This window comes from Sebastes fasciatus, chromosome 4 (genome assembly GCF_043250625.1).
Source record: "Sebastes fasciatus isolate fSebFas1 chromosome 4, fSebFas1.pri, whole genome shotgun sequence".
Taxonomy (NCBI): domain Eukaryota; kingdom Metazoa; phylum Chordata; class Actinopteri; order Perciformes; family Sebastidae; genus Sebastes; species Sebastes fasciatus.
Window position 1 is genome coordinate 25707609 of NC_133798.1, and position 18505 is coordinate 25726113.

General features: G+C 38.6%; 2 protein-coding genes across 3 annotated transcripts in view; both read left to right on the forward strand.

The window, feature by feature from the left end:
• Positions 1 to 1666: 1666 nt before the first annotated feature.
• Positions 1667 to 17417, forward strand: LOC141766345 (uncharacterized). Its single transcript, XM_074633145.1, has 3 exons — positions 1667 to 1958; positions 2421 to 4001; positions 17320 to 17417. The coding sequence occupies exons 1-3, from the start codon at positions 1787 to 1789 to the stop codon at positions 17331 to 17333; spliced, it is 1767 nt and encodes a 588-aa protein (XP_074489246.1). The 5' UTR covers positions 1667 to 1786; the 3' UTR covers positions 17334 to 17417.
• The window catches only part of LOC141766346 (uncharacterized), a 32635-nt gene continuing 22745 nt past the window's right edge, over positions 8616 to 18505 (forward strand). The window contains exons 1-2 of one of the 2 annotated variants that reach the window (XM_074633147.1): positions 8616 to 9255; positions 9747 to 11069. In XM_074633147.1, coding sequence (XP_074489248.1) covers positions 9084 to 9255; positions 9747 to 11069 — 1495 coding nt within the window. In that variant the 5' untranslated portion in view covers positions 8616 to 9083. Of the gene's footprint in view, positions 9256 to 9746; positions 13104 to 18505 lie in introns of those variants that run through there. The other variant, XM_074633146.1, reaches the window with a different exon arrangement.

Consider the following 18505-nt stretch of genomic DNA (forward strand, 5'->3'; position numbering starts at 1 on the left):
AACAATTGGATACATTTTAGAGGTCATGGAGATAGACGCCCAACCCAAACAGTGCTACAGGCCTGCTGGGAAAGAGAGAACATCAACATCAAGTTTTTTGCAGGACAGGAGATGCAGCAGCAAGAGACTTGGGAGTATATAGGGAGTTTTGTCCAGCTGTAATATGGCCGGCTGTAATCCCTGTGTGGTTACTTGAAACACTAAAATAAGATAAGATAAGATAAGATATTCCTTTATTAGTCCCGCAGTGGGGAAATTTGCAATGTACAGCAGCAAAGGGGATAGTGCAAAAAACAAGATGCATCAGCTAACACAGTAAAAAAAAGCTAAACAAAGTATAACAAAATATGAACCATTTAAAAAGAAGGAAGTATAAAAATAGGAGCAGTATATACAGTATTGACAATAAACAGACTTAACAAAATTGCACATGTGGAAAATGATATTGCACAGTGAGAATGAATGAATGAATGAATGAAATTCCACCTGAAAATATGAGGTTATTGTCAGTTTTTGGTGTTAATGTGGTATACTGGGAGCAACTATTGGTGTAACAAAATTAAAATATTATATTATATCATTATGTGGTACTGGAGGGGTCATTCTGCATAATGATGAATTTAACGTCTCTTAATCTAAAAATATTTTGCTGATGATACTTCTGTTCTTATACTTAACTAACATTGCGAAATTATGAATTAACTGTGAACACAGTGTATTTCTTCTGAAATAATCTGCACACTTCTTCCTTCAAACTTTATTGCAGACTCGAGGTCCAGATAAGAAAAAAAGAAAAAAACAACAATACATTACATATAATACATTACAATACAGGAAGCACTATAAAGAGTCATAATTAAAAGATATTAAAAATATAAATATGGATATAAATATATACATACATCAATGCCTTACATATAAACAACTATACCAGTGCCTCCACAGCTGTGATTGGTACCGTGTAGTGCTAAATCTGATGTTAGACAACCGCAAGATTGTCATTCTCAGAGTGATTAAGCCGGCATATAAATTTGAACATGAGATTTCTTAATACATCTTGAAAAGTATTTATGCCTGCAGACACAAACATTTCACTTGCACTGGATCATCTTGGTCTTTTTTTTTTTTTTTTTTAAACAATATTTTTATTAAATTTTACATGTAGACATAAATACACATACAGACTAACAATATCAATAATTTAATTATACAATGAAATGTTTAGTCAGAATTTCAAAGAAAAAGAGACATGACATTTCATGTATTTCCCTTATCTAACAAAGAAAACAAATAAAATAAAAGATGAGACAAAATAAATAAATACCTCAAAGAAGAAGAAGAAAATAACAAAACAAAACAACAAACAAAAATTACAACCATCTTGGTCTTTTAAATAATATTCTCACTGCATAATTTTTTTAAATTTTTTTTTTTTTTTTAATATATATATATATATATATATATATATATATAATATACAAATAATCGTTATCTGCGAAGTAACACAAATTGTCTGTTGAGATTAGTAGTTTATTAAATAGTTCCACATTTCCTTGTGGAATGAAGCGAGATGGATGAACATCCTTACTATTGATGTTAAACATACTAGTTTTTAATAAAATGCCTTCAGTTGAAAGCGGAATGAAAAAAGCTCCCACCCTTCCACTGCCGGAACTTAAGAGTGTGACACTCAGCGGAAGTAAACAACATCAGGCATTTGTAGCTTTAGCTGCATCACACCGACATGAACTACTGTAGTTCAGATAATTATCTTAATTAAACAACAATGTCTGCAGTTCAGAGTCTGAGAGAGTTTGTCAACGAGCGACTAACTGCTGCTGCTGAAGAGATATTCAGAGTTTATGAAACAACTATCGTCGAGTACGAGGAAGAGATTGATCGTCAGCGCAGACTGCTGGATGTCGTTTGGAAACCTGAAATACAGTTACACAGACTAGGTGAGTAAAACCTTCAATGGTCTTTAAAAGCTAACAGAGGAGTCTGACTCATAGAGGATCATAATATAATAATAATAATGCACACAGTGCACTTTCATAGACTAAGCTACTGGAGTTACCTGCACTATATTCACTTTTTTAATAGTCCTATATCACAGCTTGTTACTATGCACTATATTCACTTTTACAGTTTTCTTCATCTCCTTGTATTTTTATATCTGGTATATTTTAAACTTTGCACTACTGACTTTTTTACTGCCTTTTTACTAACATGTTTTGCACTATGGAACTGTGATGCTGGAAACTTGAATTTCCCTCAGGATCAATAAAGTTACTATCTATCTATCTATCTATCTATCTATCTGATGGTTTAAAGACTAACGCGTTGTATTTTTCTGCTTAGATGTCTTTGTTTTCTCTCATCACAGTAATGTCCTGTTTCTTTTGTTCTCTGTCCTCCAGAGCTCCCACAGCAACATGTCTGTAAGGAGGAGGGGGAGGAGGAGGAGGTTCTCGCTGACCAGCAGCTCTGTATTCAGGAGAGGAACTCCAGTCTGGACCAAGAGGACCCAGAGCCTCCACAGATTAAAGAGGAACAGGAGGAACTCTGCATCATTATGTTCACTCCTACTAAGGAGGAAAGTGACCACAGTGAAGATCAGACTCTGGACTTTAGCATCACTGAAACTCAGAGTGCGGTGGAGGAAAAGCCTTTCAGCTACATTTCAGTTAAAAGCTCTGTAGTATCAGAACCAAACAGTGACCAGCAGCTCCTCTCTCACAACTCTTACGAAGCTGAGAGCCAAGATCAGACAGGAGGCAAGCCTGGAGACTCAGGATCAACTAGAAATGTAGAGTCAAAACAACAGAACCAACATCACAACAGCAACAGTCACACCAACGATGCATATAGTCCTACTACGTCAAAGATTCACTCTAATACTCACACAGGTGAGAAGACTTTCAAATGTGACATGTGTGAGAAAGTTTTTAAGAAAAAGTCACATTTGCAGGTACATCTGAGAATCCACACCGGTGAGAAGCCGTATACTTGTAGAACATGTGGGAAAGATTTCAGATGTACTAGTAGCTTGAAAGGCCACATGAAAATCCACATGGATGAGAGGCCGTATACTTGCAAAACATGTGGGAAAGATTTTAAATGTAATACTTCCTTGAAACTCCACATGAGAATCCACACAGATGAGAAGCCATATTCTTGCAAAACATGTGGGAAAAGAGTCAGATACAGTTCAGCATTGACAAGGCATATGAGAGTCCACACAGGTGAGAAGCCGTATACTTGTAGAACATGTGGGAAAGATTTCAGATGTACTAGTAGCTTGAAAGGCCACATGAAAATCCACATAAATGAGAGGCCGTATACTTGCAAAACATGTGGGAAAGATTTTAAATTGAATACTTCCTTGAAAGTCCACATGAGAATCCACACAGGTGAGAGGCCGTATACTTGCAAAACATGTGGGAAAGATTTCCAAAGAAGTACTCACTTGAATAGACACATGAGAACCCACACCGATAAGAAGCCTTATCTTTGCAAAGCCTGCGGGAATAGATTCAGTGAAGCTACAAAATTGACAGAGCATATGAGGATCCACACAGGTGAGAAGCCGTATACTTGTAGAACATGTGGGAAAGATTTCAGATGTATCGGTAACTTGAAAGAACACATGAAAATCCACGGAGATGAGAGGCCGTATACTTGCAAAACATGTGGGAAAGATTTTAAATTGAATACTCTCTTGAAAGTCCACATGAGAATCCACACAGGTGAGAGGCCGTATACTTGCAAAACATGTGGGAAAGATTTCCAAAGAAGTGGTAACTTGAATAGACACATGAGAACTCACACCGGTGAGAAGCCTTATCTTTGCAAAGCCTGCGGGAAAAGATTCCGTGTAGCTATCGTATTGAAGAGGCATATGAGAACTCACACAGGTGAGAAGCCGTATACTTGCAAAACATGTGAGAAAGCTTTCACTCGTAACAGCTCATTGATTGCCCACATGAGAATCCACACAGGTGAGAAGCCGTAACTCTGCAGCACAGAGGTTCCAGGTGTAGTCACACCCATACAGTTGAGAAGCCGTAAACTTGGAAAACATGTGGAAGACATTTCAGAATAAACAGTGGCTGGTTGGTTCACATGAGAAGTGCCCACACTGATGGGAAACCATATTGTTGCAGAACATGTTGTTGAACAAACCTTGTTTTTTTATCTATAGGAGCAGTAAAAACTTCTGGTAATACTTTCTATGACGGCCATGTTTGTAATGCATTATGATCTTCTCATTACACAGCTTTGTTAAATACTCGATTCTGATTGGTAAATTACGGCATTCTATGGTCTGTTATTTCTTTATATCAGACCGTTGCTATGGACGCAGTTCTGATATCTTTTCATAGTGAGATGACCATTTTTTTGTAGCAGAAACAAAAAAATAATTTTAAGTCAATACAATTTTCAAACCAATATTTTGTGTCAAATTATTGATTTCTTCAGTAAGTAGCTGTGGAATGAGCAAGATAATGCACAGGGAGACGGACATTTTTGCGAAATGAATCCTTTCAGGGTGATTCACACCCCTCTGCTTCATGACGGGGTCCTGCTCACCCTGTCGGTTTTCATTTTGCAATAACGACCGGCTGTACATTATCCCTTACTTATAGCAATGTATAATCAGAATTATAAGCACTCATAAATATTCAGAATGATTTTTAACAATAACAGTATAAAACACTTTATAATGACATTAGGTCAAGTGTCATAATACTAATTGTTTGTCACTAGCTGACTTTTTTTTCTTACAAGGATCATACTGTATTATAATTACCATAGTTGTAATACATTGTTATATTTTTATAATTGATTATAGTCACTGTTATAATGCATTGAAACGTGATTATAGGTAACTCGAAGTGGTCACGGGGTGCTTTCAGTGAAGTAATGAAATTGCTCTAAGTAAAGGGAAAAATAGAACAGAAGAAAGATCAGACTGAGGTTTCTATTATTGTAGTTAAGGTCCAGAGAGAGATGCTGTACATTAATTTAAAAATCCCTGGTAAAAAAATCTTGGCATGCTTCTAGACCCTGATCAGTAATCTCACTAACACTAACTTTTACCTCCTGAGAAATATTGTTAAAGTGCAGCCGTTTCTCTTCCAGGCAGATACTGAGAGACTTCTGCGTTCTTTCAGCAGGCTCAATTACTTTCTGGATTATTTCAGAAAACTATAAATAAGATAATTATTGAACAGAATGCAGCAGCATGTTTGCTGACCAACACCGGAGGGAGAGCACACATCTCACCTGTCCTAAAGTCACTTCATTGGTTGCGCTGTGAATACTTCTTCTTCCACTGTTAAAGGGACTGTTTGTAACTTCTTACACGTATAAATCACCCGGGTCGGTGTCCCATGCACGCTCGTGTAACATGCCTTTTGCATGTTACATTAGATACATATTGCAGCTTTAATAAATTGTAACTGTGTGTAAACTAATCTGTAAATACTAATGTATAGTCTATGTATAGTGTATAATCTGATACCGGGCTTGTATCTCCCAGGTGAACGTGTGTTCCGAAGTGCTTGTAAGCAAAAATAAATACATGTTGAATCAACATCGGAGCTGTCTGTTGCAGGGGCGTGTCCAGACATTTTTGATAGGGGTGGCACCAGTGGGGCACTGACTTATGCAGGGGTGGCATGAAGTGTGAGCAGGAGCGCCTGCGCACAGACATATACACTCACGTATGCACGCACACACGCACACACGCACACACGCACACACACACACCTAGGTGTCGGCATAGCATTAATTTACCATTTTTGTCTCCACAACCCATATCTACTTCATTTACTAACACTGCAAGCAAGAATAGACCTACTAGTCACAACATTCAGGAAAAGGCAACATACAAATGTGATTGAAAACTACCATACTTTATTCTAACCTCAAAACAACCTTCCAAGGTATGATATACATTACATAAAAAAAAGAATGCACTTTCTGTATAAAGTGCCAACAAAATTACAATAAATAAGCCTGTTTGGGCAAATCATTTACTTGACAAAACTTGTCACATGTGCCACAGTGTAGTAAGTTACTGTAGTATTCTCAGCAACAGAGAAACCTGAACTCCCAGGTATAAACAAAAGTCACATCCCTCCTCACATACCAGCAAATCTTGTTTTAACATTGTAAAGTGAACTGTTAAATAATGCCAAAATAATTTGTAAATTCCCAAAGTAGGTTACATACAAAAGAAAATCCTTATTCTAAAACAGTCACTTTATAAAGTGCCAACAGAATTAAAATAAATAAGACTCTTTGGGCAAAATATTTACTTGACAAAACTGTGCAAAACTTTACATGTGCAACAATGTAAATGGTTGGAGGTACAGACCATGTAGAATATTTTATCAACAGAGATAGCTGATCTTACCAGAGCTTATGTGTGCATAAAAAAAGCTTACATCACTTGTAACAAATCTTGTTTCAACACTGATTTGTTACAGTAATAATGCTACAAAATAACCTGTGACTCCAAAAGCCAACATAAGAAAACAATGCACATTAAAAAACAGTCACTCTCCGTCTATAAAGTGCAAACATATTTAAAATACATACGCCTCTTTGAACAAATTATTTAACCAAACAAATTATAAACTTTACATGTGCTACAGTGTTGGTTACTCTAGTATTACCTAGTATTACCATTCAAGAGACCCAATCTATTTTGACAGTTCCTTCCTTCCTTCCTTCCTTCCTTGCTTCCTTCCTCCCTCCCTTCTTCCTGTCCTTCTCTCTTTCTTTCCTCCCTCTGTCCTTCCTCTGTTCTTCATTCCGTCCTTCCTCCCTCCCTTCTTCCTTCCTTCCTTGACCTGAGGAAAACAGGAGGGTTAAAACAGTGCAATTCGCCTGTTCTTGTGTTTGCTTGCAAACACTTTGATAAAATCATCCATGTTGAGTGCCCTCGCTCTTCTTGACTCAATACTTAGCAAACCTAAATGGCTTAGTCTGTTGTCTAGCATGGTTGTCCTCAAATGAGTTTTAATGAGCTTTAGAGCTGAAAAGCTCCGCTCACATGCAGCACTGCTGACTGGGAGGGCTAGATGGCTAAATAGTAGCTTTAGCATCGTTGACAGTCAAAACAGTGTTTGCTAGTGATGTTACGTGCTGTGCCGAGGCTTTGGAGCGTGTGTCGAGTAATCCAGGAAGTTTCCTGCGATGCGCGTATCGAGGCTTGTATCGTTTTAGACCAATGACGTCATTGATGACATCAGAAGCCTCACTGCCCGGCCATACTGCTGACTGGTTCATGAAGTGGTTCAGATCTTCACTGGTTCAACCAATGCCGCTTTCCAGAAGTGACACAGAACACTAATATTACCCCTCCTGTAATTATTATATTATATTACACTACACTACAATACAATTATTGACCAAAGGATTGGTTTATACACTTAAGATGCATTACTCACAAAACAATTACAGTCTATTATACATGTATCTTATATACTCATTATATACTTACTAAATAGACATTTTATTATATATGATATATATATAAATTGATTACATGGTAATAGATTTTTTTTCATTGTTTATAATCATTCCCAACAGCCTTACTGGCGCAAAATACAGCATATCACAGAGCTGTGGTCCCAGTAGACCACAACCAGCACTGCTCCCAGTAGAGCACTTACACACCAAAAACTGACAAACTGACAATAAACTGATATTTTCAGGTGGATTTTCATTTAATTCTCACTGTGCAATATCATTTTCCACTTGCAATTTTGTTAATAGTCTGTTTATTGTCAATACTGTATATACTGCTCCTATTTTTATACTTCCTATCTTTATACTTGGTTCATATTTTGTTACACTGTGTTTAGCTCTTTTTTTACTGTGTTAGCTGATGCATCTTGTTTTTTGCACTATCCCCTTTGCTGCTGTACACTGCAAATGTCTCCACTGCTGGACTAATAAAGGAATATCTTATCTTATCTTATCACATGGTTAAGATCATATCTGCCTGTTTTACACTCTTTGACCACCAGGTGGTTTCGTGAGCACATGAAGCCTCGAGCAATGAACCCTTTTCCGAACCAATTTGCTGGAAAGCTTCAAAGCTTCATGAGGCTTCATCTCGCCATCACTAGTGTTTGCTAATGAGATGAGATGATGACAGCCTTGTGCCAATTACAATAAAAAGAAATAAAACAAGACAGGGTAAATGTTTAGCTTATTACCGTTACAGCTTTTAACTACAGGCACAGTGAGTGTAGTAAAATGTAGGCTACTCACATCTTTCACGACGACGCTCCAGAGACGTGTTGCTTCGATAGACTGAGTTTGTTTCACCTGTAGGTTCACCTGCTCAAACTTCTTCTTCTTCGCGCCTTTTTTTTGTTGCAGGCTACATACTACTTTAGCGCATCTCTGCCTCTCAGGTTTGAGAAGGAACTGCAACTCTAAACAAGAGTGCAGTTTACATTCAGTGCCGTGGCCCGCCTCTGACTGGGCATATAGCCAATCATATTTTAAGATATTGGGGTGGCATTTGGGGTGGCCAATCAGATTTCAGGGGTGGCCTGTGCCACCCAAGGCCACTCCCTGAACACGCCAGTGGACCAGAACCCCCGTTACACTCGCATATGCGTGCTCGTGTGTGGCTACGCTGTTCAGATTCAGGCTCCAACTCAAACTACACGGAAGCACCAAAACCGCAAAGTTATATCTAGTGAAGCCGGTCTGTTAAACAGTGTTGGCCGCGGTCGGAGGAAGCGGGGGAGACCATAGCTTTGGTCTCCAGGGCCGGAGTCTCTGCTCCTCTGACTGCCTTCACTCAGCTCGCTCCACCTCACGTGCATGGGCGCACACTACACACTGCAGAAGACTAATAAAATGCCTTCAATTGAAAGCGGAATGAAAAGATCTCCCTCTTCGTCCACTGTCGGAACTCATCAATGTGACACCCAGCGGAAGTAAACAACATCATGTGTGTAGCTTTAATGTATGAGGTATGTGTTGAACTAGCAGGGAGATGATACTGTAGTTGTAGATTAGATAATTATCTCAGTTGTAATTAAACAACAATGTCTGCAGTTCAGAAGTTGAGAGAGTTTGTCAACGAGCGACTAACTGCTGCTGCTGAAGAGATATTCAGAGTTTATGAAACAACTATCGTCGAGTACGAGGAAGAGATTGATCGTCAGCGCAGACTGCTGGATGTCGTTTGGAAACCTGAAATACAGTTAAACAGACTAGGTGAGTAAAACCTTCAATGTTTTTTTAAAAGCTAACAGAGGAGTCTGACTCATAGAGGATCATATAACAATAATAATGCACACAGTGCACTTTCATAGACTAAGCTACTGGAGTTACCTGCACTGTATTCACTTTTAACAGTCTCTTCTGCACTATATTGTTACCCCATCACTATATTCAGTTTTAACAGTTTTCTTCATCTCCTTGTATTTTTATATCTGGTATATTTTGAACTTTGCACTACTGACTTTTTTTACTGCCTTTTTACTAACATGTTTTGCACTATGGAACTGTGATGCTGGAAACTTGAATTTCCCTCAGGATCAATAAAGTTACTATCTATCTATCTATCTATCTATCTATCTATCTATCTATCTATCTATCTATCTATCTGATGGTTTAAAGACTAACGCGTTGTATTTTTCTGCTCAGATGTCTTTGTTTTCTCTCATCACAATAATATCCTGTTTCTTTTGTTCTCTGTCCTCCAGAGCTCCCACAGCAACATGTCTGTAAGGAGGAGGAGGATGAGGTTCTCGCTGACCAGCAGCTCTGTATTCAGGAGAGGAACTCCAGTCTGGACCAAGAGGACCCAGAGCCTCCACAGATTAAAGAGGAACAGGAGGAACTCTGCATCATTATGTTCACTCCTACTAAGGAGGAAAGTGACCACAGTGAAGATCAGACTCTGGACTTTAGTATCGATGAAACTCAGAGTGTGGTGGAGGAAAAGCCTTTCAGCTACATTTCAGTTAAAAGCTCTGTAGTATCAGAACCAAACAGTGACCAGCAGCTCCTCTCTCACAACTCTTACAAAGCTGAGAGCCAAGATCAGACAGGAGTCAAGCCTGGAGACTCAGGATCAACTAGAAATGCAGAGTCAAAACAACAGAACCAACATCACAACAGCAACAGTCACACCAACGATGCATATAGTCCTACTACGTCAAAGATTCACTCTAATACTCACACAGGTGAGAAGACTTTCAAATGTGACACGTGTGAGAAAGTTTTTAAGAAAAAGTCACATTTGCAGGTACATCTGAGAATCCACACCGGTGAGAAGCCGTATACTTGTAGAACATGTGGGAAAGATTTCAGATGTACTAGTAGCTTGAAAGGCCACATGAAAGTCCACATGGATGAGAGGCCGTATACTTGCAAAACATGTGGGAAAGATTTTAAATTGAATAATTCCTTGAAACTCCACATGAGAATCCACACAGATGAGAAGCCATATTCTTGCAAAACATGTGGGAAAAGAGTCAGATACAGTTCAGCATTGACAAGGCATATGAGAGTCCACACAGGTGAGAAGCCGTATACTTGTAGAACATGTGGGAAAGATTTCAGATGTACTAGTAGCTTGAAAGGCCACATGAAAATCCACATAGATGAGAGGCCGTATACTTGCAAAACATGTGGGAAAGATTTTAAATTTAATACTTCCTTGAAAGTCCACATGAGAATCCACACAGGTGAGAGGCCGTATACTTGCAAAACATGTGGGAAAGATTTCAAAAGAAGTGGTAGCTTGAAAGTCCACATGAGAACTCACACCGGTGAGAAGCCTTATCTTTGCAAAGCCTGCGGGAATAGATTCAGTGAAGCTACAAAATTGACAGAGCATATGAGGATCCACACAGGTGAGAAGCCGTATACTTGTAGAACATGTGGGAAAGATTTCAGATGTATCGGTAACTTGAAAAATCACATGAAAATCCACGGAGATGAGAGGCCGTATACTTGCAAAACATGTGGGAAAGATTTTAAATTTAATACTCTCTTGAAAGTCCACATGAGAATCCACACAGGTGAGAGGCCGTATACTTGCAAAACATGTGGGAAAGATTTCCAAAGAAGTACTCACTTGAATAGACACATGAGAACTCACACCGATGAGAAGCCTTATCTTTGCAAAGCCTGCGGGAAAAGATTCCGTGTAGCTATCGTATTGACGAGGCATATGAGAACTCACACAGATGAGAAGCCGTATATTTGCAAAACATGTGAGAAAGCTTTCACTCGTAACAGCTCATTGATTGCCCACATGAGAATCCACACAGGTGAGAAGCCGTAACTTTGCAAAGCCTGCGGGAAAAGATACTGTGAAGCTACAAAATTGACAAGGCATATGAAAATCCACACGGATGAAAAGCTGCATCACTGCAGCACAGAGGTTCCAGTTGTAGTCACACCCATACAGTTGAGAAGCCGTAAACTTGGAAAACATGTGGAAGACATTTCAGAATAAACAGTGGCTGGTTGGTTCACATGAGAAGTGCCCACACTGATGGGAAACCATATTGTTGCAGAACATGTTGTTGAACAAACCTTGTTTTTTTATCTATAGGAGCAGTAAAAACTTCTGGTAATACTTTCTATGACGGCCATGTTTGTAATGCATTATGATCTTCTCATTACACAGCTTTGTTAAATACTCGATTCTGATTGATAAATTACGGCATTCTACGGTCTGTTATTTCTTTATATCAGACCGTTGCTATGGACGCAGTTCTGATATCTTTTCATAGTGAGATGACCATTTTTTTGTAGCAGAAACAAAAAAATAATTTTAAGTCAATACAATTTTCAAACCAATATTTTGTGTCAAATTATTGATTTCTTCAGTAAGTAGCTGTGGAATGAGCAAGATAATGCACAGGGAGACGGACATTTTTGCGAAATGAATCCTTTCAGGGTGATTCACACCCCTCTGCTTCATGACGGGGTCCTGCTCACCCTGTCGGTTTTCATTTTGCAATAACGACCGGCTGTACATTATCCCTTACTTATAGCAATGTATAATCAGAATTATAAGCACTCATAAATATTCAGAATGATTTTTAACAATAATCATAACACAGTATAAAACACTTTATAATGACATTAGGTCAAGTGTCATAATACTAATTGTTTGTCACTAGCTGACTTTTTTTTCTTACAAGGATCATACTGTATTATAATTACCATAGTTGTAATACATTTATCTTTTTATAATTGATTATAGTCACTGTTATAATGCATTGAAACGTGATTATAGGTAACTCGAAGTGGTCACGGGGTGCTTTCAGTGAAGTAATGAAATTGCTCTAAGTAAAGGGAAAAATAGAACAGAAGAAAGATCAGACTGAGGTTTCTATTATTGTAGTTAAGGTCCAGAGAGAGATGCTGTACATTAATTTAAAAATCCCTGGTAAAAAAATCTTGGCATGCTTCTAGACCCTGATCAGTAATCTCACTAACACTAACTTTTACCTCCTGAGAAATATTGTTAAAGTGCAGCCGTTTCTCTTCCAGGCAGATACTGAGAGACTTCTGCGTTCTTTCAGCAGGCTCAATTACTTTCTGGATTATTTCAGAAAGCTATAAATAAGATACAGATTGAACAGAATGCAGCAGCATGTTTGCTGACCAACGCCGGAGGGAGAACACACATCTCACCTGTCCTAAAGTCACTTCATTGGTTGCGCTGTGAATACTTCTTCTTCCACTGTTAAAGGGACTGTTTGTAACTTCTTACACGTATAAATCACCCGGGTCGGTGTCCCATGCACGCTCGTCTAACATGCCTTTTGCATGTTACATTAGATACATATTGCAGCTTTAATAAATTGTTACTGTGTGTAAACTTTAATCTGTAAATATTAATGTATAGTCTATGTATAGTGTATAATCTGAGACCGGGCTTGTATCTCCCAGGTGAGTGTGTGTGTGTGTAAACTTTAATCTGTAAATACTAATGTATAGTCTATGTATAGTGTATAATCTGATACCGGGCTTGTATCTCCCAGGTGAACGTGTGTTCCGAAGTGCTTGTAAGCAAAAATAAATACATGTTGAATCAACATCGGAGCTGTCTGTGGTTCGTTGGAGTGAAACGTTAACCGTTAACCGTCAGCCGTTGGTCTTCAAACCAACACAACGCAGAGACTGTTGGCTGCCACCGCTATCAGCGGTAAAATACTAAATTAACGAGGCCGTCATGAACTGTTTAAAGAGGAAGTAAACAGAGGACCAGAACCCCCCGTTACACTCACATATGCGTGCTCGTGTGTGGCTATGCTGTTCAGACTCAGACTCCAACTCAAACTACATAGAAGCACCAAAACCACAAAGTTATATCTAGTGAAGCCGGTCTGTTAAACAGTGTTGGCCGCGGTCGGAGGAAGCGGGGGAGACCATAGCTTTGGTCTCCAGGGCCGGAGTCTCTGCTCCTCTGACTGCCTTCACTCAGCTCGCTCCACCTCACGTGCATGGGCGCACACTACACACTGCAGAAGACTTCGTAGCTCTGAGAATATCTAGTGAATGTACAGTGGACGTTTGTGCAGAAATAACTACTGCAGCTCCTCCAGACCAACAGAGGTTTCCCGTGTCTTGTGAAGTGACGGGGCTCCGCAGAGGTAAAATGTTATCGTTTCCAACCGGGTGCCGGTGTCTCCCCTGTTTCCCTCCGACCGCGGTCGGGAGGCTGAAGCAGGAAAAGCCAACACTAAGATCAGCAGTGATTCATGGAGAGACCTCCGTCTGGTCAGTTAACATTACTACCAAGCAGGTGAAATATAGAGTGATATTGTGGTTTTAGCTGACGTGTGTCGCCTCACTGTTTTGAGTGATGCTCGTTCATGTCTATGTAGAGCGAGCACAAGCGCGAGCCCGACGCTGACTTTCGTTGACTTAACGGCAACAGGTGTCGCTGTTAACAAGCATTTCTGATTCTTACAAACAGTCCCTTTAAGGCCTATTTTTTTCAATATACAAATTATATAACGCAGATTATCTGTGAAGTAACAAAAAAAATGTATGTCAAGATAAATAGTTTATTAAAAAGTAACAAATTTCATTGTGGAATGAAGTGAGATAGATAGTTACATCCTTGCTATTGATGTTAAACACTAGTTTCTAATAAAATGCCATCAATTGAAAGCGGAATGAAAAGCTCCCTCTTCGTCCACTGTCGGAACTCATCAATGTGACACCCAGCGGAAGTAAACAACATCATGTGTGTAGCTTTAATGTATGAGGTATGTGTTGAACTAGCAGGGAGATGGTACTGTAGTTGTAGTTCAGATAATTATCTCAGTTGTAATTAAACAACAATGTCTGCAGTTCAGAGTCTGAGAGAGTTTGTCAACGAGCGACTAACTGCTGCTGCTGAAGAGATATTCAGAGTTTATGAAACAACTATCGTCGAGTACGAGGAAGAGATTGATCGTCAGCGCAGACTGCTGGATGTCGTTTGGAAACCTGAAATACAGTTAAACAGACTAGGTGAGTAAAACCTTCAATGGTCTTTAAAAGCTAACAGAGGAGTCTGACTCATAGAGGATCATAATGGTTTAAAGACTACCAACAGGAGCAGTAAAGAATGCTTAGAAAAACACAAACGTATAGCATGTGGTGGAAAGTAACTAAGTACATTTACTCAAGTACTGTACTTAAGTACAATTTTGAGGTACTTGTACTTTACTTGAGTATTTCCATGTTATGATACTTTCTACTCCACTTCATCTCAGAGGGAAATATTGTACTTTTTACTCCACTACATTGATTTAATAACTTTAGTTACTTTACAGATTCAAATTATTAATACAAAATATAATCAACGAATAAAGGATGTATTATTATAGATTAAGATAAGATCAGATATTCCTTTATTAGTCCCGCAGTGTACAGCAGCAAAGGGGGATAGTGCAAAAAACAAGATGCATCAGCTAACACAGTAAAAAAGAGCTAAACAAAGTGTAACAAAATATGAAGCATTTAAATAGAAGGAAGTATAAAAATAGGAGCAGTATATACAGTATTGACAATAAACAGACTATTAACAAAATTGCACAAGTGGAAAATGATATTGCAAAGTGAGAATGAAATGAAATACCACCTGAAAATATCAGGTTATTGATATTAAATTATGTATTATTATAGATTAAACTACCCAGCAGTATATAAAGTCATTAAAATGAGCTCCACCTTTACCAGCTGCAACATTATAGTGATGAACACATTAATGCATCAATAAGTATAATCCAATAATATAACACTATTTTGCAAAATGTGTACTTTTATGTTTGGTACTTTAAAGCTGAAGTAGGCCAGATTGGAGCAAATATGATTCAAAAAAGTTATTTTTATAAAACGGTCGCTATACCGTGACAGTAGTACATGAAACAGGTAACCTGAAAGAAATCATGTGCCATTGTGTCCTCCGGTGTTCCTAACGGCATCTGCAAGATTTCACAGACCGGAGGAAAACAAGCAGTAAGAGCTGATCTGAGAGCCGGTTGTCAATCACTCGCGAACTTCAACCGAACAATCAAACTAGGCCGCGCTGATCAAATATTAATCAATATCCTGTGATTGGTCAAAGTCTCCTGTCACGGGCTAAATTTTCTAAAGCCTGACGAGCAGTAGCTCGCTTGGGGCAATAAAATAATCGCCCCTCTCGTATTAGATTTGAGACGCTGATTGGCTAAATTTAATGTCATTCGTTCATAGCTTGAATCAGCAATTGGCGAAGCTGCTACACAGACCCGCCTGCTCTGGGTGATTTCTCAGTCGCCCCAGAGCTGAACTTCAGACATACAGACAGGCAGAGGGGAGTCAGGGGGCGTGCAGGAAAAGCATATATTTTGTGCAGATGATTTTCTATCATATTTTACACATATTACTGGGTGCATTCCATATTTTAAACACACAAATATTGACAATTTGTATAATTTATTATTATTATTAGTAGTAGTAGTAATGTTTGTTTTGTGTGTGGCTGTCTGGGTCAGGGGGGGCGGCGGCCTAGCGCCCTCTATTGGCCGACCACCACTGCACAGTACTATCCTGTTTCTTTTGTTCTCTGTCCTCCAGAGCTCCCACGGCAACATGTCTGTAAGGAGGAGGAGGAGGAGGTTCTCGCTGACCAGCAGCTCTGTATTCAGGAGAGGAACTCCAGTCTGGACCAAGAGGACCCAGAGCCTCCACAGATTAAAGAGGAACAGGAGGAACTCTGCACCAGTGAGGAGGGAGAGCAGCTTGTACTGAAGCAGGAGACTGATGCCTTTATGTTGACTCCTACTAAGGAGGAAAGTGACCACAGTGAAGATCAGACTCTGGACTTGAGAATCACTGAAATTCAGAGTGTGGTGGAGGAAAAGCCTTTAAGCTACATTTCAGTTAAAAGCTCTGTAGTATCAGAACCAAACAGTGACCAGCAGCTCCTCTCTCACAACTCTCATGAAGCTGAGAGCCAAGATCAGAAAGGAGGCAAGCCTGGAGACTCAGGATCAACTAGAAATGCAGAGTCAAAACAACAGAACCAACATCACAACAGCAACAGTCACACTAACGATGTATATAGCCCTACTATGTCAAAGATTCACTCGAATACTCACACAGGTGAGAAGACTTTCAAATGTGACACGTGTGAGAAAGCTTTTAAGAATAAGTCCCGATTGCAGGCACATCAGATAATACACACAGGTGAGGGGCCATATTCTTGCAAAACATGTGTGAAAAGATTCAGAATCAATTCAGCATTGACAAGGCATATGAAAATCCACACAGATGAGAAGCCGTATACTTGTAAAACATGTGGGAAAGATTTCCGATATAGCAGTAACTTGAAAGACCACATGAAAATCCACACAGATGAGAAGCCATATTCTTGCAAAACATGTGGGAAAAGAGTCAGATACAGTTCAGCATTGACAAGGCATATGAGAGTCCACACAGGTGAGAAGCCGTATACTTGTAGAACATGTGGGAAAGATTTCGGAGATACTAGTACCTTGAAAGGCCACATGAAAATCCACACAGGTGAGAAGCCGTATACTTGCAAAACATGTGGGAAGGATTTTAAATTTAATAATGTCTTGAAAGTCCACATGAGAATCCACACAGGTGAGAAGCCGTATACTTGCAAAACATGTGGGAAAGATTTCAAAAGTAGTAGTAACTTGAAAGTCCACATGAGAACCCACACCGGTGAGAAGCCTTATCTTTGCAAAGCCTGCGGGAAAAGATTCTGTGAAGCTATGGTTTTGACGAGGCATATGAGAATCCACACAGGTGAGAAGCCGTAACTTTGCAAAGCCTGCGGGAAAAGATACTGTGAAGCTACAAAATTGACAAGGCATATGAAAATCCACACGGATGAAAAGCTGCATCACTGCAGCACAGAGGTTCCAGTTGTAGTCACACCCATACAGTTGAGAAGCCGTTAACTTGGAAAACATGTGGAAGAGATTTCAGAATAACCAGTGGCTGGTTGGTTCACATGAGAAGTGCCCACACTGATGGGAAACCATATTGTTGCAGAACATGTTGTTGAACAAACTTTGTTTTTTTATCTATAGGAGCAGAAAAAACTTCAGGTGATACTTTCTATGATGTCCATGTCTGTAATGTATTATAAACATACTTATGATGTGTTATGATCTTCTCACTATATGGCTTTGTTGAATACTTGATTCTGATTGGTTAATTATGGCATTCTATGGTCTGTTATTTCTTCATAGCAGACTGTTGCTATGCATATCAGACCTTTGCTATGGATGCAGCTCTGATCTCTGTTCACAGTGAGATGACACTTTTTTTTTTACTTGAAGCAATAAAATATTTGTAAATCAATATTTTGGTTCAATTATTGATTTCTTTTGTAAGTAGCTGTGTAATAAGAGGGATAATGCACAACGAGCAGGACATTTTTGCTAAATGATTCAAGACCCCTCTGATTCATGACAGGGTCCTTCTCACCCTGTCAGGGTTCTATATAAATAACCTTCATTATAATAATAATTATAATTATTAATAATAATAACGGTCATTATTATTATTAATAATAATTATTATTAATAGTAATAATCATAGCCATAATAATTATTGTTGTGGTCATTATTATAGTTATAATTATAATAATAATAATAATATAATTATAATAATAAATATAATTAATATTATTAAGTCTGAACTTTCTGTGTAATTGTAATATTTAACGCTGGATTGTAAGTTATAAGTGTCATGTTGTACAATAAAGGTTTCATCTGTTAACAAACATATCTTGTGTGGTTGATAATGATGATAATAATAATAATAATAATTATTATTATTAATAATAATAATTACAATAATAATAATAATTATTAATAATAATAATAATTGTATTATTATTATTATAATGGTTATTTATATAGAACATCGACAGGGTGCGCAGGACCCCGTCATGAATCAGAGGGGTCTTGAATCACCCTGAGAG